Here is a 16,274-nt window from a genome sequence, read left to right on the forward strand (position 1 = left end):
TCACATCTATCATATGATGACCTGCTCAAGGGTATCTGAATACCATCTTGAAGACAAAGTCAATGCTTAAATAGCTGCATCCTTGATTCAAGGTCATGGGTATAGTGCCCATAATATATAACACAACTGTAGCAAGATGGGTTGGATTAGATATTAGCACAACGTACTTGACACAAATGTATGACCCTTGTGGGTTTAGCACTTAAGTTTTGATTATAATAATGATAATGACTGACAAAGTGGAAGATGACATACAAAATTCACTTCTAAATGAACGACTTTGCTTTCTTTTATTTCAGCTTAGAATGCATGCAGGCACTTTGGTACCAACACATTGACAATGGAAAGAAAATTGCAGTACAGTATAGTATGCTAGGTAAATTATGGCAAACCTGCTTTAATCTACTCCAAAATATTAGCTGTCCCCCAACTTACGAATGCCAGTCATGAACGTCTACACGGAAGTGATGGAATCCATAAAAATTTTTTACAAAAATTGTTTTATGACTGTTGATGCACAGTTACAAATATGTGACACTACCATCTTTAGCAATATTCTTTATTTTTACAGAAAGTTAAGAATTACAAACAACTCATTGGTAAGTTGGAACACTGAAATGCAACTCCTTAGTTGGTTGAGGACCCCTTGTATAAATGAGCAACTGACAGCCCAGCAATATTAATACAACAATGGACATAAGTAACAAATATGAAACCAAGCTACAGAAGAGAGAATAAGAAGACTTACACCATGACTACCTAAGGTTCATAGCTAATTCCTGGAGAACTTGAAGCCAGTAACATGCGCACTTTAGCTACCAGTCTACTTAAAATGTGTGGGATATTAGTCATAAATATATATTAGCTACTGTATTTAACTTTGATTCACTAAGACTGTCTACAACAGCAGGTACATACTGTAGTTATATTATCTATGAGCTTTTATGATATTACAGTTATGAGCATGCTTATAGAGGCATTGAAGATACAGAAGTTACAGCAAACTCAACATCTGAATTTAACTAAATAATGCTTTCATGTCCCTATTTATGAATGTAAAAATAATAATTATAATAATAATAATAATCTTTTAAATCATGGTTATATTTCTCAATTTTTAACAGTTGTAATGTTTTTAATATAAAACCCTGTTTTAAGGTCATTTTTTTTACTTTAGCTATGATGTTGAGTTCACATTTACTGACTTTTATTTTGCAAGTGGTGTGGAGCAACTTTAGTATCTGATATGATAAAGTATTTAATTTTTTTATAAGATGGACCAATAAGACAGCAAAATGCCACACTCAGATGATCAAAAAGTCTAGAGTAAATCCAATACCAGAAGAAATTATCTTGTCTCCTGACAAACAAAAGACCAACACATTAGCAAAGCCTATGTTTTCACCAAAGCCCTCCTGGTCAGTTATTATGAGAAAAAAATAAGTAGCAGTGCTTGATGACTTATAACTAACCTGTATAATCTGAGAAGTGTCTTGGCTCTGGCTCCACATGTACTGGATGAACTGGAAAAAACAAGGCATATTCATTACAAAGTTATTATGCATTTTTAATTAGCTTTCAGGTTCTTGTATAAAAATTTTTAAATCTATTTTCTTTTGTGTACTTATGCTAATGCCTTAAGCAACCGTTTTGACAATATTGTAACTAAATACTAACTGCTTCATTAATGGAACTACTTCACTTCAAAATCCCACACAGTATGTAGTGATAGTCAACGTTATTTTAAGATGTTACAAGGCAGCTCTATCTACACAACCGAATAGCTTCCTCCATTCTCTGATGTAGGCTGTCTATTCATCACTCTAAATCAGCAGTTCTTAACCGGGGATTGGGGACTCACTGCCCTAGGGAAGTGAACCTAAAGCAAAAATAAAAAAATACGTCGTGTTTGCGATTTACTCCTTAAACACTCTTTTGATTAGTTAAAAAATAATCAAAACTAAGAATGAAAACCAGTTTCTAAATTTTCCTATTTAACTAAAGAAAACTTTTTTAATTTTTACATTTAAAATTTTATTTGAAGGAAGGAGGGAGGGGGCACATAGATATGAGGACAATTGCAACAGGGGACATGACCCAAAATAGGTTAAGAACCTCTGCTCTAAACTGTCGTACTTCACTCCTGTGTATCTTCCTTACAACCACATCATCAGCAATATTCTTCAGGGGTTCAAACCTTTGTAGAGCATTGTTACTGACACATTATCACTTCACATCTGTACCAGTACATATATTGACCACTGACTAACACCTGTTCATTGTACAGTGGACCCCCGGTTAACGATATTTTTTCACTCCATAAGTATGTTCAGGTGCCAGTACTGACCGAATTTATTCCCATAAGGAATATTGTGAAGTAGATTAGTCCATTTCAGACCCCCAAACATACACGTACAAACGCACTTACATAAATACACTTACATAATTGGTCGCATTCGGAGGTAATCGTTATGCGGGGGTCCACTGTATAATTCATCACAGATGTTAGCTACAAAGACTACTTGGAAGCTTAAAACAAACATGCATAAATAAAGCCTCACAATATTAATATGCCTCATATGCCAATAAAAGTGTATATTACTTTAATATATAATTACCTTTACAATTTCTTTCACAACACTGTCGAAGTCTTTCTAAGTACAAAACTTTCTCACATGCTTCAACAGGTAAACACTCATCCTTCATTTAAAGTGATACTGCTTATACAAGGTGCCATTACTTACATACATTAAACTGGCCCAATAAAAAAAGTGGGTTTTGATGTGGATGCTGCAGGTTGACAATATCCTTCAGCAGATGCAGCTTGGAGAAGAAAAATCTTCATAAAATGTACATTCACTCTTAAATCATTACCAAGTGTTGGACTTTGGTGGTGGCTTATGTGCCAGAACACAGGACAAGTTTCTCTTGATATGGTCTTTGTCAGATGAGAGACCTGTTACTATCATCAACTCTCCTACAATAGCTAAGTTTTACACTCAATTTAAAAAACAAAGGGTCACTACTTAGCAGTGTATCCCATGATAAAGTGATGGAGAAGTCACACACAGTTTTTTAACACACTGTCTGTTTCTCAGCTAGACGGGTGACCCAAAAGAACAGCAACATCCATCACAAATTTTCTAGTTGCCTTTCCAGAAGTACTAGGCATCACAATTCAAGTGACCCTCTGAGTTGCAACATCCACATTCATCCTTCAGAGTACAGACATGGTACCGGAGGTTGAAACATATATCTCCTAATATTTGCTGTTTCTGTTCACCTAGCAGTAAACATGTACATGAGTGTTAGTTGACTGTTGTGGGATCACATCCTGGGAAGGAAAACAAAAGGACCCCAGTGGAAATCAGCCACTGATTGACTTTCTTGGGTTATTCCTAATATAGATCTTCTATACATAAATGAAGATGGTAGACACATCACAATGATAAACCATGCTATTTCCACTAAAACAAACTTTTTTTCATATGGATATTGCTGTATTTAATGGCAGTAATTCCTTGAATGGTTGTCATCTTCCAACATACTATCTAGAGCACTGTAAATAGATTTATACAATATTCTTCTTTTAAACATGAAGCACAAATCCCCAAATTACCTTCATATGAGTGAGAGTGCAAACTTTGCTTTACATAAACTACAATACACTACTGAATGTGAAAATGATGGTCTATTTCATTAATATACTGAGACAAAAGCATAACAAACACCTGTCAATGACAAAAAACACACAGCCATTAAACCACATACAAAAATAATACAGTATATTTCTGAGGACTGTTGAACAGGGCCACACTATCTAGACAAAATACGCAGTACTTGTATTGTGTGTTGTTTCACTGTCTCCAAGTGGGTTCATGATTAATAGATTAGTCCACTTTGCACTCTGTAGGATGGACAGGGATGTTGAAGTTGTGTGTATCATTTGAATGATGTACATCCACCTCTGGAAAAACTAACTAGAGAATGAGTGATGGTGAATGTATTTCCTTCTTTGGGTCACATTACTTTTGCTGGAAAAAGCTAATGTGAAAAAGAATCCAGACCAGTATTGTACAGAGCAAGGTAACTCTGAATAAAATGTACTTTATTATTATCATTTTATCCATGGAGAAGTGCCAAACCCATAGAGGTCATACAGTTATTTGGAATTAAAGGTGATCAGGTTTGATTTGAGGAATAAAAAGGTAGTTTCAACTTCTTGAATTAAAAGCTCTTCACTAACATCAAGGTACATCCCTTGATGAGAATGCCGTGCACAAATTATGAAAGTACAATACTGATCTAAAATTGCTATACACAATAAATTTTTAGGATTTATAGACCTAGAATTAATTGTTATCTTTTATTCAAGTAAAGCATAGGTATTCTATACAGCAGAGTATATTTCTTACTTGACTCACGAAATCGTAATGACACGATTACAAACAAACCATACCCCACCCATGGTATGGTTTATATTTCTTACCTTTGTTGTCTGTAAACACAAATGATGAACGTTGTGTGAGATCCTGAGGTGCTGCAGGAGATGATCGTGGTGGTGAAGCAGCTCGGATGTGCGCTGGACTTGCTGGCCTATATTCTCCTAATAATATAATCAATTATAAAAACTTTGTTACATTTTTATTTCGTTTTATTCATTGTACGTATATGTATCGTCTTACTACTTGTGATTTTAAAAGGCTCCCATGAACATAAAGGTAAATATACATATGACTAATGCCTAGAAACTCATTCTGACACTAGCATATGCAACCGAATCTGTATTCTTGCAATGGTTCGGTTCATAGAGGGTCTTGCCAATTCAAAATTCATGAATAGCTGCACTGCTAAATTCCATTTGTATAATAAATTTTGTATTAGATTTCAGCCAACTTTGTTCTAAAGGCATTACGTATTTAAATATTCAGTATTTGCATGGAGCAAATACTGAATGAAATTATATGATTAGTTTTGAATTTAGGGGCTGTGTGCCAAGTCAAGAATAATGTGCATCATAAATAATTGAAACTACTAGCAGGAAACCTTTCAGTAAAAGCATAGCTAACTAAAGCCTACAAATTATAGCATACATGAATTGGCAGTTCTCTATAGTCTTCCACAAGGCAACATTATACTTCACAAATATGCCGTATCAGAGTGTTAATTACTGACTACTGTATTAACCCTTAAACGGTCCAAACAGATCGACGTTCAAATTTGTAGTGCTCCAAAAGTAGATATACTTTGTTTTAGATATTTTCAAATATAACAAAAAAAAATGTAGATAAAAGTTTTTTTTACACGTTTTCAAATGTAAAACAAAAAAGAAGATCTACATTTTTTTACATACTTTCAGATGTTGAAAAAACGTATATATTCGTTTGGACCATTTAAGGGTTAAGCTCTTGTGGTAAAAATATTATATTTCAGGTTTGCAATAGCTGATCGTAAAGTACACACAAAAATCAAATATAAAAATCAAATGTCATACCTCGACGAACTTTATCAGTAAGTTGCAGCAGAAAAGCTTTGTCGCGGACTTCTAACTCCAACTGTCGCCGTAATACTTTGATCATCTCGGCTCGTCCCTCAGCTATGGACTTGGCACAGTACACAAGGATACTGTAAGGAATAAAAAAAAATTGAATTATCCAACAATAACACCTTAGGGAATTATATTCTTTTGCACGAATAATTCATACTTTTTTTGAGGAAAAAAACTACAGTACGAATCAATAAAATGTGAACATTGTTTTATGCAGTAAAAGAGAGTAAGGTTCAAACCCCTTCAAGGAACTTTCCACAAACTCGTTCTCAGGGTCAAAAATTTTTCGGAAAAAAAAAAAATGATTTTTTCTTATGAAATAATAATCTTTTCCCGATCATAATGACACCAAAAGTATGAAATTTGATGGAAAACTTACGGAATTATGCTCTCGCGAATTTAGCGGTCTCGTCAATGTTTACACATCGGCGATTTCACCCACTTTGAGCCCTATTTTCAGCCAATTCCATTGTACTAGTCAACAAAAATAATATCTCTTTTGATAGAACTCCATTTTTTCTATCGAATGAGAACAAGAAACCACCCATTTACCAATTTCAACTATCCAATAAAGTGGTCAGAAATTGGCAATTTTGCCAATTTCACACAAATTTCAGAAGATGCCGATTTCCAAATAGGGTCCAGAATAAACAAGACAGACATTCCTTGCACTAAAATAACATTTTCTCGGTTCATTAGTCACATCCCCAGGCCCCTCTTACATCTCTTTTGCTTTCCACTTCAAATTTTTATTCTCACAAAAAATAGAAGATTTACTGTCATGCAGACTACTGCATTAGTGTAGAAATGGTATAAATAATATCAGCCTTCCTCGGTGGGAGACGGCCGACTTGAAAAAAAAAAAAAAAATATCAGCGCACTTGTGAAAGAATATTAGACTCACTAGTTGATGTGTATAGGACGCTAGGCATGATTTGTTTACGTACTTTTGAACTTAGGTAAGAATCGAACATTTCTGCTACTTTGAGCTCAATTTCAAGGTACTTTTCATTATGAAACCAATCAAAATCATCTCAATTTCTATAATATGTCTTCCATTCTATAAAATGAGACCAGGAAAACTAAAATAGAACCATAAATACCATACGAAAATACACTGCAAAGCCGCTGTTTTAAATTAAAGGCACGGTCATTATGCACTGTGTGCTGCAGGATTTTTTTATACTGTGCACACTGACCACATAGACCCATTCTTTCATATGTAGGCCTACCAGCTTTCTCTCACTAGATTTGAAGGAGCGAGAATTTAGGCGTAACAGGACGTCAATAACCCTGGTGCGTAAGCCGTACTAGTACGTCGGAAACCCTGAAAGGGTTAAACTTTACAGTGAAATTTGTATATCCAGTATAACAATGACCAGCAATGTAAGTTATCTAGTACTACAGTAGTTATAGATGGCAATTTTTTCATTTATTTTTTATATCAGCTATTTCCCAGCAAGGTAGTGACCCAAAGAAGGAAACACATTCATCATGATTCCTTCATGAATTGTCCATGTAAGTTATAAATAAATGGTGAGACAATTAGCTAGTTAGCAGGTAGCTAGTTGGTAGTATGTATTTATGCAATGAGTTCTGTATAGTACATGTACATTATACAGCAACAGTATAATATCAGAGCAGTATGTTTCATTTAATTTATGAAGTATGTTCTCTTGTTACACTAGTGGGTTTACCACTTGGTTTTGATTATAATAATAATCTCTTATTCCACTGTTGTAACTCTGGAGAAACTTGAATTATCAGTAATGATGACTGGTTCTAACAGAAGGCAGTGTATTGTTGCATTTAGGATATACTGTATGTAATAAGTGCTTTGAGTTTGTAATTAATATTGTTATTGTTGTTGTTATTTGAGTTTGTAAGAAAGGAGAGCTGTAGTTCATGGTCTTGCTTCTTGACTTTCAACTAACAAAAAGAAAAGTCCTTATTACTTATGTGGCATTTCTTGTCCTGTATCATTTCCCAAGTCACTGAACTTTATTAGTCTTGGTTGAGGATGGAGCCTTACCTTTACTCTCCAAGGTAATTATTTATTTGTAACTACAGAGCAGAACTAAGCTCACAGTTTCTAATCTTCGGTATATAATTAATCTTACTTTTTTTTTTTTTAATTTTCATTACAGTAGTCCTAGCACTTGCTACCTTTCCTTGTAAATAATTCCATTGTTCTAAAACTGTACATGAAGAACTGTCAGGCATCCTTTGGAATTTGTTCTTCCTTAGTTTACAGCTTTGGCCTCTCATTAACCTACTTGCAATTATAATCAATGTATTATAATGAATGTTTTCAGATACTTGGGAGTTGACGTGTCAGCGGATGGATTTATGAAGGATGAGGTTAATCATAGAATTGATGAGGGAAAAAAGGTGAGTGGTGCGTTGAGGTATATGTGGAGACAAAAAACGTTATCTATGGAGGCAAAGAAGGGAATGTATGAAAGTATAGTAGTACCAACACTCTTATATGGGTGTGAAGCTTGAGTTGTGAATGCTGCAGTGAGGAGGCGGTTGTAGACAGTGGAGATATCCTGTCTAAGGGCAATGTGTGGTGTAAATATTATGCAGAAAATTTGCAGTGTGGAAATTAGGAGAAGGTGTGGAGTTAATAAAAGTATTAGTCAGAGGGCTGAAGAGGGGTTGTTGAGGTGGTTTGGTCATTTAGAGAGAATGGATCAAAGTAGAATGACATGGAGAGCGTATAAATCTGTAGGGGAAGGAAGGCAGGGTAGGGGTCGTCCTCGAAAAGGTTGGAAGGAAGGGGTAAGGGAGGTTTTGTAGGCAAGGGGTTTGGACTTCCAGCAGGCGAGCGTGAGCGTGTTCAATAGGAGTGAATGGAGACGAATGGTATATGGGACCTGATGATCTGTTGGAGTGTGAGCAGGGTAATATTTAGTGAAGGGATTCAGGGAAACCGGTTATTTTTATATAGCCAGACTTGAGTCCTGGAAATGGGAAGTACAATGCCTGCACTCTAAAGGAGGGGTTTGGGATATTGGAAGTTTGGAGGGATATGTTGTGTATCTTTATACGTATATGCTTCTAAACTGTTGTGTTCTGAGCACCTCTGCAAAAGCAGTGATTATGTGTGAGTGAGGTGAAACTGTTGAACGATGATGAAAGTATTTTCTTTTTGGGGATTTTCTTTCTTTTTGGGTCACCCTGCCTCGGTGGGAGACGGCCGACTTATTAAAAAAAAAAAAAGTATTCATTAACTCTCCAAAGCTTTAAAAATGAATGAACAGTTTTTCGTAATGAAACTTACAAAAGAATACCAAGAATTCCTGCTACAACTCCAGGCTTCAGGATCCAAGAGAATATATTCAGGACTTTTTTTTCATTGTTGTTAGCTGCATTCCACAAACAGTCTATATAGTGATGACAGCCTTGAAAAGGACCACATGATGAGGATGCATTTCCTCTGAAAAAAAAAAAAAAAGGTAATAAGTAAAATCTCTGCACTGGGCTGTTGGGAAAATATTGTATTTGTTAATGGTGTGAGAATCATGGCCCCTCAGACCAAGCCTCCTCAACTGAAAGGTTTCTTGACACTGGTAAGCAGCTTTTGATCCAAGGAATTGGACCTACTTTCCCCTTGTATCGAATCTGACTACCTCCCCTTCCTCCAGGAGCTATATCATCCCTACAGGTTTAGCACTCCCCTCATGACTATAATAATAACAACAATAATATTTTAATTCAAACGAAATTTACTGGCATAAGAACAATACAGTATTAAGTAACAAGTACTAAAGATAAGTCTATATTGAATGCAAGTCAAAGTTAATAAGATTTACCAGAAAAAAAAAGAGTAACAATCCTGCTAGAGTGCAAAATATTTAAAAAGATTCTGCTTGCAACTTGTGTGAGAGGAAGGTTGTACCTTCCTGAGTGGAGGTTGCCATGCACCTTGTTATATTACAGAATTTGTGTCGATGCACTTTAAAGTTATATACAATAAAACTGTTTTATTTTCACAGTGTGAGCAGCATAATAGTTAGTAAAGGATTCAGGGAAACCAATTAGATGGGCTTTGAGTCTTGGAGGTGGGAAGTACAATGCCTGCACTTTAAAAGTGGGGGTTTGGGATACTGACCATTTGGAGTGACATCTGAACTGTCGTATTTGGGCGCCTCTGCATACCTGGAGTATACCTGGAGAGGGTTTCAGAGGTCAACACCCCCACGGCCTGATCTGAGACCAGGCCTCGTGGTGGACCGGGGTCTGATCAACTAGGCTGCTACTGCTGGCTGCACACAAACTGGCGTATGAACCACAGCCCGGATGGACAGGTACTGACTTTAGGTGCCTGTCCAGTGCCATCTTGAAGACAGCCAGGGGTATATTGGTAATCCCCCTTATGCATGCTGGGAGGCAGCTGAACAGTCCTGAGGGTGAAAGTGTTGAATAATGATGAAAGTGTTTCTTTCTTTTTTGGGTCACGCTGCCTCAGTGGAAGACGGCATACATGTTGACAAAAAAAATCTACTTTTCTTCATTAATTAAAATAAAAATAAAAATAACTATTGTTTTTAACACACTGACTGTCTCCCACCAAGGCAGGGTGACCAGAAAAAGAAACACTGTCACTATCATTCACACTATCGCTATCTTGCCAGAGGCGCATAAATATGACAGTTTAGTTGTCCCTCTAAACAGCAAATATCCCAAACCCCTCCTCTAGAGTGCAGGGGTGCGGGCATTGTACTTCCCACCTCCAGCACTCAAGTCCTGAATCCCTTCATAAAATAAATAATTATTTTTTTTTTTTTTTTTATTATCACACTGGCTGTTTCCCACCAAGGCAGGGTGGCCCAAAAAAGAAAAACTTTCACCATCATTCACTCCATCACTGTCTTGCCAGAAGGGTGCTTTACACTACAGTTTTTAAACTGCAACATTAACTCTTTGACTGTCGAAGGGCCCAATCCTGAAGTGTCTCCTGGTGTCGCAAAATATTAAAAAAAGAAATATTATTTTTTCTTATGAAAATGTTAAGATTATTTTTCTGATTGTTTTAGTCCCCCAAAAAAAATTTTCCTATCAGTACTTACCGAGATATAGAGTCCTGAAATTTGCTGAAATTGATCTGCGAGCGACAACAGCGGCGACTGCCGCTCACCCGGTAAACTTTGATTTACCTGTATTCGATGGTTTCTTGTTTTTTTTCACTATTTTATTTTTTCACATAACTTGTGTGGCCTGTGAGACCAAATTATTGTGCAATGTTCAAATATACACTTGTTGAATGTAACACAATTATAGCAAAAACACTCGTATTATTATAATGTTGCTAAAACTTGTTTACACAAACAAACAATGTAAACAAATGTTTATTACGATTGTTTTATAATATATATACATATGTACAATCACTGGACACTTTATTAGAACTGCTGCAGCTTGTGGAATTCTTTGAAACATGGGTATAAGCACAATGGTGTCTTACACTCCTCACACAAAACAAGTGTCTCTGCATTTTTGTGGGAGTTTTGTGGTATGTCCACAGACAAAACACCTCTTCTGAGCATTTTTCTTGGCAGTAGTAGCAGGCATTGGTATGGGGTAGTGATCACCAGGCCTCAGACGAGAGGACATGTGTTGATAATTTCGTGGGCGCTGGTCTATTGCAGGTGTTGTTTCTTGGTACTTGAATATTATTTGTCTGATGACTGACAAACAAAATTCACCATATTTGGGTTTCTTCTTGGTCTTCAACTTATACATATTATAAGCATTCAGCATGGAAATGTCAAGAAGATGGAGAAACAGTTTTATGTACCACTTATAACTCTTGTGAACACAGTCAGCAAACCCAATCTGCATGTCACATTTGTCCACTAAGCGCATATTGATGTCATTGGCAGCAAACACCTGCACTTCACCTCTACGACTGCCAGCATCGAACCTAGGCATATGTTTACGATTTCTACGCACTGTGCCACACACATCTGTCATGTTCACTCGCAAGAAATCACTGAGTATAGGGCTTGTGTACCAGTTGTCAGTATATAAAATATGCCCCTTACCAAGATATGGCTCCATCATTGTTCTAACCACATCACCAGAGATACCCAGTAACTTCCTGGTATCTTCCATTGTTTTACCACCAGTGTACACAATTATATCCAAAACCAGACCAGTTTTGCAATCACACAGAACAAATAACTTTATACCAAAGCGTTTCCTCTTGCTTGGCATATACTGCTTGAATAAGAGTCTTCCTCTGAACAAAATCAAAGACTCGTCAATAACAAGCTTCCTGAAGGGATAAAAATACATACAGCACTTTTGGTTCAGGTACATAAACACACGTCTGATCTTATATAACCTGTCGCTTCTGTCAGGCTTGGTTTTGTCTGAAAAGTGTAACATACGTAACAGTAACACAAATCTATTCACTGGTATAATGTTACTGAAAGCAGGGGATGAAACCAGGCAGTCTGTCGCCCAGTATGTGTTGACACTATGCTTATACACATGTGGCATAAGCATTATTGTGGCAAAGAACAGATACATCTCTGCCACAGTTGTGTCCTTCCACTGGTGTAGGCGTGATCTTGGTGACAGAATAGTGTTTGCCATGGTGTACTCATAGTATGTATTGCTTTCCCTGACAATAATGTCCATCAGGGGTTCATCGAAGAACAACTGAAAGCATTCCAGTTCAGTGGGATTGTTCCCAAGTGTACATGATGGCCGTATTCCACTTTGTCCTCCATCAAAGTCATGGGGATTGGGAACAAACTCGTCATCTTGCTGCCAATCCCAGATGCGGTCAGCTGGTGCGTTCTGGATATTTAAATGTGGTTGTGGTTGTGCAGGTTGTGGTTGTGGTTGTGGTTGTGGGAGTGTGGGGTCGGGTGAGGCTGGTTGTAGTTGTGCAGAGTCAGCAGCGCGGGTAGTAGCGTGGCCCACTGCTGGTGTCACATGACTCATGCCGCCATCACTATCACCACCACCGCCTGCTGCCTCACTCACATCATTTATACCCATCGTAACAATATCGTCATCTTCACTATCAGGACGTGGTGTAGGGCCACGGGATGTGCTCCGAGATGTACTCCTTCTTCTTGGAAGAGCATATGGCACACTACCAGACCGCATGCGACGTCGTATATACTGCCGCTTCACTGGGGAATATTCACCCTCACTGTCACAACTAGAACTGCTTTCAATAACCTTGAAATCACTATCACTATCACTTGCACTGCTCACATCTGAGTCTTGTACACGGGCAAATAGTTTCCTCTTTTGTCCTGGTACAGGTGAACATGAACGAGCCGGCCCAGCACCAGAGGTGGAAGGTTGTGGGTCATCTGGGTTTTCATCACTAATTATGTTATCCTGGGTAATTTTCTCGGTCACACCCGCTTCAAAACCAGGGAATTCACTTTCACTGACACTATCATCACTGTTTGAGCTATCACTTGGGAACAAAAGACCTCCAATCCGCCGAGAAGTGAGGAACTTCTTACCGCAAGGCATGGTGAAAATGGACTACCAAGATGGCGTTCCCACAATGCACCGCTGAGTCCCAGATTTTTTTCACAGGGTGCACACCGACCACTGAGACCCATTCTCTCTCATGTAGGCCTACCAGCCCTCTCCCGCTTGATTTGAAGCCACTAGAATTTATGCGTATAGATACGTCAAACACGGTATCTCCCATGACGTATATATACGACCGCAACAGTCAAAGGGTTAACACCCCTCCTTCAGAGCGCAGGCACCGCACCTCCCATCTCCAGGACTCAAGTCCGGCCCGCCGGTTTCCCTGAACCCCTTCATAAATGTTACTTTGCTCACACTCCAACAGCACGTCAAGTATTAAAAACCATTTGTCTCCATTCACTCCTATCAAACACGCTTACGCATGCCTGCTGGAAGTCCAAGCCCCTCGCACACAAAACCTCCTTTACCCCCTCCCTCCAACCTTTCCTAGGCCGACCCCTACCCCGCCTTCCTTCCACTACAGACTGATACACTCTTGATGTCACTCTGTTTCGCTCCATTCTCTCTACATGTCCGAACCACCTCAACAACCCTTCCTCAGCCCTCTGGACAACAGTTTTGGTAATCCCGCACCTCCTCCTAACTTCCAAACTATGAATTCTCTGCATTATATTCACACCACACATTGCCCTCAGACATGACATCTCCACTGCCTCCAGCCTTCTCCTCGCTGCAACATTCATCACCCATGCTTCACACCCATATAAGAGCGTTGGTACAACTATACTCTCATATATTCCCCTCTTTGCCTCCAAGGACAAAGTTCTTTGTCTCCACAGACTCCTAAGTGCACCACTCACTCTTTTCCCCTCATCAATTCTATGATTCACCTCATCTTTCATAGACCCATCCGCTGACACGTCCACTCCCAAATATCTGAATACATTCACCTCCTCCATACTCTCTCCCTTCAATCTGATATTGACTATGACATTTAGAACATCATAAAAGTTATGCAAGACTTGATTTAGAAATGATATTTGCCTGAAAATTATAAATCCATATCCCAAAAAAGAGAGGATAAGAGAGACCAGCGTCAAAGCAAAGAAGACTGTTTCAGTTTGTGCTGCCCGCCATGGACGTTCATCAGGCTGCAAAAACTTCAAAACACTGAACTGAAACACAAAAAATAAGTATATAAAGTTTATGTTCAACATCAGGAAAGTAGCACAATCTTTCAATCATTCTGTAGTGTATACATGCACAAAGTAAGCATTTTTCAGTAAGACTTAAGGTTAAGAAATTTAAACTGAGGATTCCAATGAATTAAACTATTTAGAAGAGCAACCCCAAAGGGTTAATAACCCAGGATAACCCAAAAAAACAAAAATTTTAATGAAGAAAGCCCATTTCTCACATTTTTTTTTTCAACACACCGGGCATCTCCCACCAAGGCACGGTGACCTCTAAAGAGAAGCTAAAGTACATTATAAAGAAAAACTAGAGTTTTTCTTTTCACATTTTAATTTATAGTTCTTACCCCCTTGCTCCTGGCACTCCATTTCTCACATATCACTACTTAAACACACTCCTTCAGCTTCTTTCTCTAAACCGGTTATTTAGAATCTTATCTAGCCATCCAAAGTTAGACTTGCCCAGAATTTTTCTTTGCAATACAACCTTCTCCTAAACAACATTTGAATTCAACTGATAAAAAAAATATTTCATTGCCATTATAGTGTCACACTTTGTAAACCTGGATTTTTCACGAAAGTGGAGATGGGGTAAAGAAAATGACTACCATGTCAAAAAATAGCACACTGGCTTCCAAATTTTAAGACTGGCTTACCATGGGTTCAAACTCTGTCCCATTTGGTGAGATATCATACAGAGTTGACACTAATATTATACTCTATGTTCTTGTAATTCTCCTCTTTGCAAACACTGCAAGATGCTCACTTTCTGCTTCATATTAATGAAAAATTGCTTCGTTTTCTTACTAGACACTGTACTATCCTGTACAAAAATCATGGTCACTAGGACAATGTTTTAGAGTTATCAAATTAATAATGAATTCGTATACAATACAGTATACAGTGGACCCCCAGTTAACGAACTTTTTTCATTCCAGAAGTATGTTCAGGTGCCAGTACTGACCGAATTTTTTCCCATAAGGAATATTGTGAAGTAGATTAGTCCATTTCAGACCCCCAAACATACACGTACAAACGCACTTACATAAATACACTTACATAATTGGTCGCATTTGGAGGTGATCGTTAAGCGGGGGTCCACTGTACTTTATCAATGGTACACATTTTAACTGAATGATACCTGAGCTAAACTTTTACATCAGAAATTATTGAAAAGTATGCAGTAATTCTGTGGTGCCTGATTCACTTACTTTTTGTATATAGAACATAATGGTGATCTTCAGGAGGACAATGACGGGTGTCAGCGGACAGAAGAAGAGCCCAGCCCACAACAACGTTTGGTTGTAAATAAGGTGGAGTGTGTTGCGACTGATATCAAACTCCAGTAGATAATGATGGATCTTTCCCTTCCTGTGTCAAAATAAATACATATGTTTTATCCACATGATTTATAACCCTCTTTCTCCATGACCAAACTAACCTGACAGTTTTTCTTTAAATCTTTACATTATACCCTTCATACTACTATATTACCTTCTAATTTCTCCATTCCTTATTTTCTGCACAAAATTCACATCCTATAGTAATCCACTACACATTTCTATTGCTGCAACCTTTAAGGATCATGTTTCACACTCATACAAGTGTTCCAGCACAGTTATACTTTCCTCAATTTACGTCCAATACAAACTTCTTTCCTTCCAAGCTTGTTTTTCCCATCATTTGTGTGATTTATCGTATCCATCACAGACCCATCTATTGATACATCTACTCCCACATACAGTGGATCCCCGCCTTACAATATTATTTCATTCCGGAAGTATGTTCAGGTGCCAGTACTGAACGAATCTGTTCCCATAAGGAATATTGTGAATTAGATTAGTCCATTTCAGACCCCCAAACATACACGTACAAATGCACTTACATAATTGGTCGCATTGGGAGCTGATCGTAAAGCGGGGGTCCACTGTATCTGAATACATTTGTTTCCTCCACACTCCTCCCTTCTATGCTTACCTCTAATCTATCATTTCTTAGTCTTTCATTTATTTCCACATTCACTTTCAATTTCCTCCTCCTTAAAATCTAGTTACTGC

General features: G+C 37.8%; 1 protein-coding gene across 3 annotated transcripts in view; it reads right to left on the reverse strand.

Moving 5' to 3' along the window:
• The window catches only part of LOC128704303 (transmembrane channel-like protein 7), a 51,636-nt gene that overhangs the window by 6,450 nt on the left and 28,912 nt on the right, over window positions 1-16,274 (reverse strand). For all 3 annotated transcript variants that reach the window (XM_053799447.2, XM_053799448.2, XM_070103147.1), the window contains 6 exons: window positions 15,429-15,588; window positions 14,069-14,199; window positions 8,835-8,990; window positions 5,495-5,625; window positions 4,490-4,606; window positions 1,473-1,523 (listed from right to left, as the gene is read on the reverse strand). In XM_053799447.2, the coding sequence (XP_053655422.1) occupies window positions 1,473-1,523; window positions 4,490-4,606; window positions 5,495-5,625; window positions 8,835-8,990; window positions 14,069-14,199; window positions 15,429-15,588 (746 nt within the window). The remainder of the gene's footprint in view (window positions 1-1,472; window positions 1,524-4,489; window positions 4,607-5,494; window positions 5,626-8,834; window positions 8,991-14,068; window positions 14,200-15,428; window positions 15,589-16,274) is intronic.

This window comes from Cherax quadricarinatus, chromosome 84, assembly GCF_038502225.1.
Source record: "Cherax quadricarinatus isolate ZL_2023a chromosome 84, ASM3850222v1, whole genome shotgun sequence".
NCBI classification, from domain to species: domain Eukaryota; kingdom Metazoa; phylum Arthropoda; class Malacostraca; order Decapoda; family Parastacidae; genus Cherax; species Cherax quadricarinatus.